Raw genomic sequence first — 13,490 nt, 5'->3', positions numbered from 1 at the left:
TTAACGCAATTCTGCCAACTTTTCTTTAACTCTTCACTCCCGGGGGGGGGGGGGGGGGGGGGGGGTGCATAGCGAGACCACCGAGACCTCACAGTAACACTTCCACTGCGCCACAGACTTTTCCCCAACAGCTTCTCTTTCACACTCACCCGCATCATACCCTCCACGATACGGATCGTGTCGGCACCAGTCGAGTCTCCCTCGTCCTACACAACTTTGCCACATCCAACCCATCCCGACATGCCGCACTCCCACTGTTTTTCTTTGACCCGAATACAAATACACTCCCCGACCTCCCGTTTACTTCTTCATTCACCCTTGTTTCTTCCACGGCAACTGCACCCAGAACAAAGAACTGAAGGACTTACCGTCGCGCCCAGCTAGACAACTGCCTCTAGGGTTTGCGTACATGTTGCCCTTTCTTTCCTTCCCCCGCTCCTCATACATGCATGTAACCTGAGAATGCTTATACCACAAATGTCTCACTGCCCTTCAAACAACCTCCTCAAAAACCAGAAAATCTAAATCTCCGTCCCTGTGCCTGCGCAGTGGCCCTACGCTTCCATCATGTGTTCTTTTTCTTGCAACACAAACCAGAGACTTCCTCGTCCGCATCACCACCCACGCTCCACTGAGTCTCTTGCAACCCGCCCCCTATCCCCCATCCATCGGTAAAGATCGCCTTCTCCCCTTGATCGCTCCACTGTATGCGTCTTATTCGCTTCTACCGTTAGAAAATCAGGCAACAGAGGGGATTGAGAGATAGCAGCCAAATTACCCCCTGTTTGACGACGCCCCTGACGAGTAGAACTAGATTAACAAGAAGGGGGCACCTGCGCGCCGGATCCTACAACCATGCAAGGGGCACTCGCTCCGCCCTTTGCACCACTATGCATCATCACGACTTGTCAACGCCCAGCATCTGCATGGAACGAAGTCCTAATGAAGCCGCGACTAAAAATATAACTGGGACAGAAACAGCTCCATACGAGCCAACCAAGTGGGATAAACACTAAAAACAATTGCGCCGGAATCTCGAGCGTGTGCTTTACGCAAGTGCGACGGTACGTACGGACGAGAGGGCATAGCCCTGGCAACCACCCGTTTCAGTTTAGAAACGTTTTTTTACTTACATGGGCTCGCATGGGGTGGTGCCGACAGCGGCGGAAAAAAACGAGATATTTTTGCTGAGAGGTTGGAAAGCTCTCGAAGATCTAATTGAATTGCCTCGATGCAATTTTGCAGCCATGCATAAAAAACGTAGGGAGATTTTGCGTTTAGGGGGGCGATCGCCGATCGCCCCACTAAACGCAACATTATCTCAAAAACGTAATGTTTGTGACAGAGGTACGATCGTTCGTCAACTGTCGCGGTGGTCGCGATAAATCGCACCAGATATATCAGGCTACATGCCTTGTATGAAAGCAAACTAGCATGTGCACAAAGGCGAGATGGCAAAGTCGCCAGACGGGTACCGATTCTCGGCTTGCAAATGCACCGCGCGGACGCTTGGTGCAATTCATGTGAAGCAAACGGAGAGCGCGACGGCATCTCATTCGTGGTAGGACAGCCCCCTCAAGCCGGGGTCACGGCGGGTCGATCAAGTACACACACGCTCCCCGTTGCGGTGCCGCCGAGCAGCGCCGGCGCCGTCGCGGATCTTGATTGTTTGTAGAGGGATGCTGCACTTCGGGAGCCCTTCGGAACGAATGCGCTCGCTTTCGCTGAGAAGAAACGTGATCTTAGATGAGGTTGCTTTTCAGCTTATGAATTAAGACAGCTAAGGTTACTTTTTGCATCATTGCTTTCTTCGGCGTGTTCTGCAGTCGAGTTGCAAAGTCTGGCAGACCAGAAACGCTCACTTTGCGAAGAATTTCATGCTTAGGAGGTTCAGAGACGACACTGATGTTGAATAAATGTTGTGGATCGCTTGGTTGAAATACGCACGCATACAAAGAGAGGTCCAAGTATTGGCGCATAGCACTTAATTGGTTTAGACCGTGGATATGTTTTTTGGTGTAACAAAATTTGACCTGATATGCAGCAAAACGAAGGATATCTGGACACTGGGGCAGTGGTGCTATAGGACGAGGAGATAATGGCAGGGAAGAATTATTTTCTCTCATCACATGAGATGAGTGGTTTGACTGACCTTCGAGCAAGTGGGCTGTTCGTGTATGGGGATTACAGATTGCCTTCGAGACGCGTTTTTTGACATAAATATCGGTAGTGGAAGTGCATTGAAATCGGATGCATCTGAAAATCGAAGCGAGGCAGCGTACAGTAAGTGGATGCGTTCTCCCGTGTCTGATTGCGATGCTTTTCGAGGGGGGGACGGGAAGTGGATGAAGGGCGCTTCTCACTCCATTTTTCGGGGCTTACTTGTCCTCCTGCGCTGGGTGCTGGTGCTCTGCCAGTCGAGAGATGGTGAATTGTACCAGTGCCGGTGAGTGGTACCCGCGGGAGAGGAGTTCTCTGTCAGGCCTATCAGGCCCCTGTGTCGCTCGCTGTCCCCAATCTATTGCATTTGGGAAAGCTGTGTACGGTAGTACTGTACCCTGTACTGACTGCTGAGGGTATTGTACCAGGTACAACGGTACCCTTGGCTATGGTCTCTGCCCCTCCGAGGCGTGGCCACGTTTATCAAAGGAACTGTAATGAATCGCAGTACGCAATGTGTACAGAAAAGGAATGACTCTACAATAGATCATGGATCTTGACTCGGACTGTCGACAACAATGCGTACAGAAAATGAGATCTACAGAAAAGGAATGGCACGTGTGCCACGTGTGCATTGCGTAGTACACGCGGTACACGTGCCATACCCATTCTTTACAGATCGCACACTGTACTCACCAGTTGGTAGCATTGCAGTACAGTGCCGCAGTATCATTGCTGGACTGTGTAGGTAGGGTCTTCAGATCTTGTTTGAGATCTGATGGATCATTACTGTTACTGTACGAGCGGAGACGGATTTCGAGGATTTCCGACAGTGGTGTGTGGTGACCCACCGATTGGGCAGAGCGTGGCAGCGATGTATCGCAGAAGTACGGTGAGACTGTTACCGCACAGAAGCCAAAACGCAGCCGTAATTTACCCGTTTCAGGGGTACCGTTGCCTTCGAAGGGTACCCTTCGAAGCATGTAATGTTACAATGCCGTTGGTACAGTGCCGTGCGCAGCCGCCCTCGGCGCCACCGCAGGTTTCAAGGGTTAAACTGCTTTTTGGGGCGTGCCTCCTCTTCACCGACGCTACCTAACCGACCTGAACAAACCGCAACCATTCCCGGATCCCGCTCACTCCTCACCCTCACCCATCCTGTGCCTGTTCTTCGCACAAACATCCTCTCATTATAACGTAGACGCTTTTAAAAAACCTAACCAACCGTCGCCGTCACATCCCCCGTCACCTCCCCCGTCACCTCCCCCGTCACCTCCGACCTCATCTCCTCCATCGACACCCGCCCTCCTCGCACCCCGCTTACTAATCCGCCTCTCGGTACCTCTCTACTCGATCCATCCCCATTCCACCTTCCCACCTCTCTACTCGATCCATCCCCATTCCACCTTCCCAGCCTGACGGCACCCACCGCTCGCCATGCTCGTCCACCCCAGGGCGAGCATCTCCGTCGCCCTGCTTCTGCCTCTGGTCCTGCTCGTCCTCGTCCTCCCCCCCCGCGCGGCGGCCGCCGTCCTGCTCGGCGAGCTCACGGACGAGCGGGCCCACTCCCTGTCCGGCACGGTCTACGCCGTCGACCGTCGCACCCTGCGCATCGACAACTTGACCTATGACGGCCGGGGCCCGGACGCCGTCTTCTGGCTCGATCGCCAGCGCTTCGCCACCCCGGACGGTATCGCCGCTCTCGACAAGTCCTCGTGCCGAACCCTCACCCCGCTCCCGCCCTTCGATGGCGACCGCGTCTTCGTCTACCTGCCCCTCGATTTGACCCGCGTCGCCTACTTCTCCGTCTGGTCCAGCGCCGTCGCCGTCAGCTATGGCGGCGTCGCAATCGACCCGGACCTCATTGCCGATGTGCCGCAGGCGGAGCCTCGGTGCACTCGCGCTGCACGCCCGCCGCGGAACGTCAAGGTTAGGCTTGGGAAGCTGTCGGATTTGGCGAACCACGGCGTCGCCGGCGTTGTGTATGCGCTCAACTCTCGCACATTGCTCATCGAGGGGTTTACGTATGACGGCCGTGGGCCGCCGGCGGTGTACTGGATTGATGAGCGGACGCGGCCTACCGCCGCCGGGGTTAGAGCGCTGAATGCCCAGAATTGCCTTGCCCGCCGTATACCAGAATTCACGGAGCAGGATGTACTTGTTGAGCTTCCGGAAGGCCGACGACTGGACTCGGTGCGCCATTTTTCCATCTGGGGCCAGGCAGTACAAGCATCTTTTGGTGGCGTTACAATTGATCCGAATAAGGTGAGGAATCTACCTGAAGTAGAACCGAAGTGCGCGAACGAGGGCGCAGAGAAGGAGGTGAGGATTGGCAGGCTGTCTGATACTAGCGGTCATGATGTTCGGGGCTCCGTTTTTGCATTAAATTCACGCACTCTTCGCGTGAAGAATTTCAGGTATGACGGGCTCGCACCAGACGCGAGGTTTTGGGTCGGGAGACGGATACCAGACAGACGTGGCTCGATCCCATTTCTCCGAGAGGGGTGCGTAGTTCGCGAAAAGTTGCCAGCTTTTTCTGGTGCTGTCGTGGATTTGGAGCTGCCTAATGCTTTGGAGCTGTCCGAAATCGACTATCTCTCCCTGTGGAGTGAATTAGATCAGCGTGACTTGGGGAGTGTGTCTATTGATGCGTCCAATCTAGATGGAGTTCCAAAGGCAGGTGAATCCTCCTGCTCGGTCAGTGATGAAGCAGAAGGAGAGTCGGAGCCGTTCCCAGTCCGACCGAAATACAATTGCGAAGAGTTAAACAAGGACTATCAGGTCAGGTGGGCAGTTGTTGGCAACAAACTGAACGTTGAGCTCGTTGGCAGGATACGCGACGCTCACTTTATGGGTTTTGGCCCGAGCGGGAGAAATGATAAAACCGATATGATTGGGAGGTACGTCTAAACATCGATTTCTACAACAGCGTTCCACTCTCCTGTATTCCTCACACAGGTTTACTGAAGTGGGGTTCTGACATTCCACGTTTCTTTGCTAATTGAATGCATCCCTGCGGTGTATGGCCGTCACTGCAGTGATCTTGCCATAGCGTACCAAGAAGGAAATGATTTCTTTGCAGTCGACTACTTTGTTAGTGGGCGAAATCCATGTTCAGAAGGCAAGGGCGTATGTGCGGATGAATCTGGTCTCCCACCGGGGGGCAATGACATCTCGAAAGTCTCCGGTGGGAAGAAGGGGGATCTTACAATGATACGATATACTCGTCCGTTGAAGGGGAACGACAAAGAATTCGACAGACCTATTCGCTTAACTGGCCCCACATTTGTATTATGGGCAATGGGACCTCTAAACCCAAGCCTCAAGCGTCCTATCTTTGACCGGGAGCAGACATCGCTTCCAAGCAGCAATGTGGCTGTTGAGTTTGGTCGGATTGTGACTAATGCTTGTGAAAGACGATTGAAGGTTTCAGAGAACACGGTGGGTAGTAGTATTCCAGGCTTCAAACGTCCAACAATATCAGGTGTAACGGATATTACAGCGCGTATCGGTCCCTCTGGAGGGGCTCGTGGGGTTGAGGGGATCACAGGTGGGCCGAGCCGGGGGTTTGCATGGTATATATCTCCCACAGGAACGTCTGGAATGGATGTTTTAATCCCAGCCATTGGAGTTGAACGTGGAAGGACGTACACATTCACAGTCCAAGGAGGGACAGACGATGGCTCTGGAAATGTATTCCATCCCCTTTATATCACGACGGATTCGGTGGGTGGGTTTCAGACGAAATCACCGCAAGAACGAAGGAAGGAAACTGTATATGCTGGAATTCAGGAAGTGAAAACGGAAGCTGATGGTGCGATAATCGAATTCAATGCACCGGCTGCTGGGGCTTTGTGTCGTATCACCTCAACTGTGAGCGACACCGCTACAGTTAGGTTTTGGGCAGACTATCACGATACTCTAGACACTTCATGCACAGAAGATGATGCCGTGACCTCTAACTCTGGAAAGCTAAGATGGACAGTACCTGCTGACGCACCCGACCTACTTTACTATCAAAGCGTCACATTGCCATTCATCGGCTACAAGATCGGTGTTTTTGACGAAGGTGAAGTAGATAAGGGAGTACTTGAGGAAATCAATGGCGGCGGCCCGTTGGAAATCCGCGAAGAGGTCGTGGAGGAGAGTCCTAGCGAAGGCGAAAATGAGGAGGAAGCAGTTCCAACCATGGAAGGTAATGTTGATGATGGGCCCTTGGATGCACTCCCAAACCCTAGTCCGCAGAGTAATGCTGATGATGAGCCGGCGGCTACATCCGAAAGCGATGCTACTCCTACATCTGAGGGCGAAGGGCCAGATGCAGAAGGCGATGTGGACGGAACAGTATCGGAAGAAGATAATGACTGCCAAGTGAATTTTAAGGGTACAGTTCGTTCTTACACTTTGTGTAAAAAGGACCCGGAAAGAAAAGGCATGGACGTGTATTGGAATTTGCGAGAGGAGGATAGTGAGTTGGAGACGTTATTCCGGGCGCGTAAGGTGGAAGGTGGTGGATATGTGGCCTTTGGATGGGGCGAAGTGAAGATGTTGAACAGCCACGTTGTGATCGCAAACACCAATACCGAAAGTGGCATTATTGACTCATACTTTCTTGCGGACAGCAACTCTGAAGGTGTCAATGCGAACAGTAGCCTGCCGCTACTATCGAAAGATGTTGATGTCAAGGGTGATTTTGTTTCCGGTATCTTTACGCGGAAACTTGATATTGAAGGAGTGTCTACACTCACCAGCGGGGCGACATCCATTATTTGGGCAATTGGGCCCGAACCTAGACCGCCCATTATTCTAGAGAAACACAATTTGATTGGAACAGACATACTTGAAATCTCAGGGAGCGCTGGATCTCCTGACAGTGTCGGTGATGGAACTACGACTGTTGCTGATGGGAACAGCAACTGCTCTGTATCGTTTAACGATACAGACGAGGTCTTCGAAGGTTGTCGAAAAGGTCTAACTCACAATGTAGAGGTATATTGGACCATACGTGAAGAGGATGGAGAAATCGACACCTTGTTTCGATCCCAAACTGATGGCTACATTGGTTTTGGCTGGGGATCTTCGAAAATGATTGGGGCCAATGCAGTGATAGCTATGCAAGACGAGAAAGGAGATCTCAAAATTGAAGACTACGGCATGAAAGCGTACTCAACAGCTGGCGTTCAGCCAGAGAACAATCAAGAGCTCATTGACAAGCGAGTTGCTTTCGACGGAGAATACTTAGCTGGGATGTTCACTAGAAGGTTGGCAGTTGAAGGTCTCCCAGTCATTACGAAGGGAGAAACAGATGCAATTTGGGCCGTTGGTGTGCGACCAAGTTCGAAAGCGCAGTTAAAAGAACATAGCAAGAAGTCAAGAGGAAGAATTGACCTTGCAGAGAGCTCAGGGGGCGTTTTGGGAGTCGACACCAGCACCTACTTTATTGTGCATGGTGTGCTCATGACCATGGCTTGGTTCGTATTAACTCCAAGTGCGCTCGTGATTATGCGTTTCCTCAAGGCTCACAATCCAAGCACTTTCAGGTGGCATCGGGCCCTCAACCTCCTGTCTGTGAGTTTTGTAGTTGCTGCATTCATCATGGGACTCGTGAGGGGAACCCGAAAGCACAGGGCTCACTTAATCATTGGGGGCATTGTATTCTCACTAGCAACACTTCAGGCGCTCAGTGGTCTTCTTCGTCCAGGCAAGGACAAGGACGGTCGGCAACTGTGGGCAGTTGTGCATTTTCTCAGCGGATATGTGACGTTGGGTTTAGGGATGGCGAACGTGTGGCTCGGACTGGGCGTAATTGGCGCTGCTACTGGCTATTACATCGTATGCGGGGTGTTGGTGGGCTTTTACGTCATTGCACAACTAGTTTTTGGCTTGCAAGCAGAAAAGTACCCGGTGCGAGAGTGCGAAGCGGAGGAGGCGTTTCCGCCTGATGTGGACCCATTACTTGCGGGTGAAGCACCAGGCCCTGACTTGACATAGAAGGATAAACTTTTCCGTGTCTGTATTTTAACACCACAGGGACAACTAGGTTGCGAACTATTTTTATCCGTTAGCAAGAGATTCCCATATGTAAGAACCTGATTAAAGGCCTTTCTACCTTGCACGGTTCCTGTAGATTTGTATAACTTCATGCACGCTGCACGCATTTTTTTCAGGCAAGGAAAATGTACAATTGGATACATATGTGTACATTCGTGTTCCCTTCCGTGCACTGTACATTTGATGCATGATTGAACACTACCCATACGAGAATTTCACGAACAAAGCATAACATTTCAGGGTTCTAAAAGTGTGGTAGACATGGGTTCGAAGGACGGTAGAGGTCAGCTTAGTATCCCTGCCTCAGCGGCGCGGTGGCGGAGGGAGCCGAGCGCCAGGGGCCGCAGAGGCTTGGTGCAGGGCGGCGGCGGCGCAGTAACCGCGGGAGCGAGCGAGGCGGTCGAGAGGGCGGTCGGTCCTCGAGTCGGGAATGGAGAAGGGGGCAGTCGGCATGGTGTTCGGGTACTCAACTCGTTACCCCCGGGGATCCCTCCTTCTGCAACAGGAATGTTAGACTCGAGCGGAAGCTGAGGCTCGGTTTCCCTGAATGTGCGCAGCGGAGGGAGCGGAACGGAGGTGCTCGAGCGAGTCGAAGCGAAAGGCCACAAAAGCCACTGGCGGTCTAGCCTCGTCAGTGCGTGAGTAACCCCCGGATTTCTAGTCCGTACAATTTCCCCTTGATTTAAGTACAGTCGACCCTACGCATTAGGGGGGGGGGGGGGGTAATTTTATCAATGCATCAGGGGTGCGCTTACAGATACACTAGCAGATAGGAAGCTGAGTTACACTTCGATCGGATATGAGATGTCCGCGACGTGTGTCGGTAGGCGAGAAAGGATCGCAGCAGCGACAGTGGACCAGATGGCGAAGCTCAGGCGTTGGTGGATGCGGCCTTGAGAGGGGGCAATGGTGCAAGAGCTCCGAAGTGCTATTAGCTTCCCGTGTTCATGGATGACATGCAATGTAGACTGTGACGGGGCGCCTAGAGTGTCAAACGATAGTGGCTGAAAGTGCCAGTCTACAGGTGGCGGAGGAAGGTGATCGTCAATGAGCAGGGTGGATCGAATAGTCCGCTCGAGGGTCTGACGATTGCGAACGTCAGCTGCTTCTGCAGCTCCTGCAGATTGGCGGGCAGCGGGATACATCATGCCCTGCGGAATGGACTGCAGATTGTGACGTCGTAGGCCGTAGGTTTGTCACAAGGGAGCCCTGGAGCAGGGGGGACGGTTGAACGAGGATATCTGCCGGTCGTGCAGCAGAGTTTGGTAACAGGAAAGGGACCTCGAGGGAATATGCAAGTCCAGCCCCACGGAACACGTGTCGTGCGAAGACATTTCGGACGGTATTGTGTCTGTGGACAAGTCCGAAGCCATGGCGACAGATGGTCGCGTGATCCCCTCGAGGGTCGAGTGGCTTGGAACAATGTGCGCAGCCCAACGGTGAGATAGAATCGAATGTGATAGGAGCGTCCAGATGACGACGTAGCATGGTTGACCAGGTGGCGTTATGAATGCGGGAGGTGGCTGTAGTATAACGACGGACGCGCGCGCGGGGAGATTATTAACAGTGCGGCCGTGCACGGTGGACACGTGGGCGGGTGTGCCCACGTGTAGGGAGCGCGCGCGTGCCGAGCGGTCGTAATCTGGCGTACGTGTACAGTAGTGCACGTGTCGGCCAAGCGGTAGTCTACCAGTATGACGCGTGTACGCTAGCACACGTGGCATCCGTGCGGTAGTCTGTAAGCAGCGCGTGTGTACAGTAGTACACACGTGTAGCTGCAGCGTCCGCGCGGTAATTAGGAATTGAGGCGCTAGTTTTTTAATGGCGTACAGTACCTGGTACGCACTAGGCGGCAGGTACTGTATACTGGGACAGGTGTCCGAGGCGTCCCTCTGAGGGGTTAAGACCTGACACCCGTCCCCACCAGTAAACTGGGGCAAGCTCGCCCCCGTCCCTTTCGCGCCTATATACGTCCGTTTCGGTTGTCTATCGCGCGCGATGGCTTCTAACCCGTTACCGGTCGCTCCCGTTCACGCACCACGGGGCAACTGCGCGTAACCGGCCAGTGAGCCACTCCCTTTTCGCGAGCTCGTCCGATCGGTTACCGCGCGCCGCGCGTCTCGCGTCGCGAGCTCCCTCGGCTCATCCTCCGAGCCTCTCGCCCGCTAGGGTTTGAGGAGAGTTGTACCACATTTTGGTACTCTTGTGGAGGGGTACAACTCTCGAGGTAGAGCCGCGCGCCTTGACGCCCGCTCTGCGCAGAACCGTACGGACGGAAAAGGTTGAGAAATCACCGCGTCGATCGCGAAGCGTATTCGACGATGAACCGACCGGATCAAGGGGCAGACTCCGCCTCCGGGCGTCTGAGCACCCGCAGTGGCAGTGGCGCACCGCGCCCCCGGGTGGAGAACCCGGAAGCCCTGCTGCGACCGCCACCGCGACCGGGCCGCACGCGAGCGTCCGCATCGGATGTTACGCCGGCCGGGTCGGCAGGCACTGAGAATCGCGTCCAATGGATGGTCGACGCGATTCAGCCGCGCATCCAGGCCTGGGTCGAGGAGTTCCTCGCTACGGAACTCCCCCAGGTAGCGCGCGTATGCCTCGACCGAACGGTGCCCGCTCTCGTGGACGCGCACATACGCAGCGCGATACCACCGCTTTTGGACGAACTTCTACCCGCTCAAGTCCAATGCGAGGTGGTGACGGCGCTCACCACTGTGGATGAAGAATTCCCGTCCGGTACGGCTCTAAAGGGAGCGATCAGCTCCGCCGTGGCCAATCGTCTGGCCACGACCTTCGCCGGAGCAGGAGTCGACGCACGCGAGCAGCGCGACTCGACCGCTCCGGATCCTACGCTAACGCACGCTGAACCGATCGGCGCCGCACCCGGGATCGGTACAATGGCCCCTCACCCGGAGGGTAAGACCATTTACCCCCCACCAATTTATGGTGCTACAGGAGGGCCCACAGAAAATGGCCCTCCCGTACTCGCCGATACGGCTGGCCCCCGCGGGACAGAAAACCGCCTGGGGCGCTTCGCGACAGAAAAGCGACAGCCGTTTCGGTCGAGCAGAAGAAAACGGCCTGGGGCGCTTCGCGACAGAAAAGCGACAGCCGTTTCGGTCGAGCAGAAGAAGCGCACCCGGCGCTCAAGGCTACACCTCGGAGGGTACAGAAAACCCCTCCGAGGAAGAAGACACAAGACGTCGCCACAGGGCGACGCGCAAGAACCGCGACGGACGCTACGCGCGATACCGCGATGCCGGAGGAGGTGGATACCCCTCCGATGACGAGGACACCGAGTCGGACGAATCGCGCAGAAGCGACCGCAGAGGCCGCAATGCGCGCGACCGACGTCGGTTCCGGCGAGAAGACTCCGATCCGGAGGGCTACAGTAGCCCCGGCGGAGAAGGAGACCGCCACTGCAGGGGCAGAGACCGCCGGTCTGCCCCGAGGCGGGATCCGAAACGGTTGCCGGTGATCAGACCGCTGAACGACCTGTTCACCAAGGCCGTCGCCTACCGCACGTATAGGCTGGAAAATCGCAGCGCGCGCTACGACGCGAGTACCGCGCGGCGAGTTAACCGTTATCGGAAGAAGTTGGACGTCCAGCTGAAAACCCACACGTTCGGTGGTCAAGATCCAATCGCGGTGCTAGGATTTCTCGCGACGCATCCGGGCGTGGACTACCAAGCGGTGGCATGCTACGCGCAAGCGATAGGCGAGACGCACCGCTCTGCTCGAAGACAGGCGACCTCGCTCGCGTCGCTTCAAGCACCGTCCAATTCGGTGAGAAGATTCACGCGCAACGCGCGGACAAGGCCTGTGCTGTCGGTCGAGTCCCTATCTGAACTCCCGACAGCGCGCGGAACCGAAACGGAGGAGATACTGGCGGTGACGGACCAGTCGGCGACGCCGAGCTCGCTTAGCTCGCCGCCGACTAGCTACCATCCGTCACCTGCCTCGTCCCCGGCGGGCGCACCGACGGCGCCCGCCCAACACGGTGATGCGCGCGCACATCCGTACGGAAGGCCAGTACAGAACCAGCGGGTCCGGTTCTTCAACCAAGGATTACCTGGACCCCCGCCGTGTCGGTTCTGTCTGGACCTGACCCACCGACAGGAGCAATGTCCTGTGGTGGCGGATAGCGCGCTGCGTTCGAAGCTTTTGCAGGCCCGCGAGGCCAATTATCAAAAGCTTCGGATCCGTCAAGGTCTCCGCCCGGGTTCGCCGTTCGAGCGCCAACCGCCGACCGCGTGGCGAAATTCGCGTGCGCAGGCTCCCACGGGCATCAACGTGGTCGAGCCGCGCGAGACCGTCCAATCGGAAGAACTCGCTCTACCGCTGACGGACGAGGGGCCCGAGGACCTTGGGTTGACGGGGGAAGCCGGGGAGGACGCGTAGAGGCGTCGACGATCCTCCCCGTGCCAAGCCTCAATAAACAAGGCACCCCGTCGACCGCTTCGGTACGCGCGCAATCGCAGAGCCGAACGGACGAAGCGGAAATTTGCTTCTTCAAGAAGCAGAATTATAAGGTCACCGCAACGGTCGGACAACGACGCGCGATGATGCGCGCCATCACGCCGGTTCTAGATTCGGGCGCCGGCCCGAATCTAATCCACCTACGCTGTGTGGCAGAACCGTGGCGCGCTGCCATCCAGTCCGCGCGGAGCCCGCCGCTCATCGACGCTTCGAGTAAGTCGATGAAGGCCCTCGGTGAGCTCAAACTGTACGTCCGGATTGGTGAGTTCGTCGCGCGCGTACCGTTCTTGGTCGTCACCAACCTTGCGGTGGACTGTATCATCGGAACCACGTTCCTGGATCGCCACGTGAAGGCGATCCTGCCACCCCAGAGGAAGGTGCTGTTCCATCATGCGCCGTCCGTAGCGCTGACGGGAGTCACACCCTCGAGGCACGACCGCAAGATGGCCTCGAGGGGACCGTCACAGCAGCTCCCGCAGGAGGAAAATTCGGCCGACCGGAAGCGCGCGCAGTTCCCAACGAACGTACCGTCACGGAAAATTCGCGTGGTCAAGGGGGTCACGATACCCCCGATGACCCAAGCGATGGTACGCGTCGCAACACCGGTTGGGGGGCTTTGCTTCCTGCAAAACCACCCCAAAGCGGCGCATAAGAATTTATGCCTGATGGCCCAGGGGGTCATGGACCTCTTCCGGGGCGAGCCGTTTACGGTGCTCGTTAGCAACTTCGGAAGCCGCGCGGCCCACGTCCCCAAGCATACCGTTGTTGGTCTCGCGTTGCCATCCCCCACACACATC

General features: G+C 55.7%; 2 protein-coding genes; one reads left to right on the top strand and one right to left on the bottom strand.

Annotated features, from left to right (window-relative positions):
- Positions 1-3,992: 3,992 nt before the first annotated feature.
- Positions 3,993-4,370, bottom strand: CHC_T00003621001 (hypothetical protein). Its single transcript, XM_005714465.1, has one exon. It carries the CDS (start codon positions 4,368-4,370, stop codon positions 3,993-3,995), a length of 378 nt encoding a protein of 125 aa, XP_005714522.1.
- A 1,000-nt stretch (positions 4,371-5,370) lies between these two features.
- Positions 5,371-8,184, top strand: CHC_T00003620001 (hypothetical protein). XM_005714464.1 is given in 2 exon segments: positions 5,371-8,151; positions 8,152-8,184. 1 exon segment carries the CDS (start codon positions 5,371-5,373, stop codon positions 8,149-8,151), a length of 2,781 nt encoding a protein of 926 aa, XP_005714521.1. The 3' UTR covers positions 8,152-8,184.
- Positions 8,185-13,490: the final 5,306 nt, after the last annotated feature.

The sequence above is a fragment of the Chondrus crispus genome, genomic scaffold (genome assembly GCF_000350225.1).
Source record: "Chondrus crispus Stackhouse genomic scaffold, scaffold_2, whole genome shotgun sequence".
Lineage (NCBI taxonomy): Eukaryota > Rhodophyta > Florideophyceae > Gigartinales > Gigartinaceae > Chondrus > Chondrus crispus.
This window is presented reverse-complemented; position numbering and strand designations above follow the sequence as displayed.

Excerpts from the sequence above, each read along its gene's own strand:
- CHC_T00003621001 (XM_005714465.1), bottom strand. The coding sequence starts at position 4,370 with ATGGAAAAATGGCGCACCGAGTCCAGTCGTCGGCCTTCCGGAAGCTCA.
- CHC_T00003620001 (XM_005714464.1), top strand. The coding sequence starts at position 5,371 with ATGATACGATATACTCGTCCGTTGAAGGGGAACGACAAAGAATTCGAC.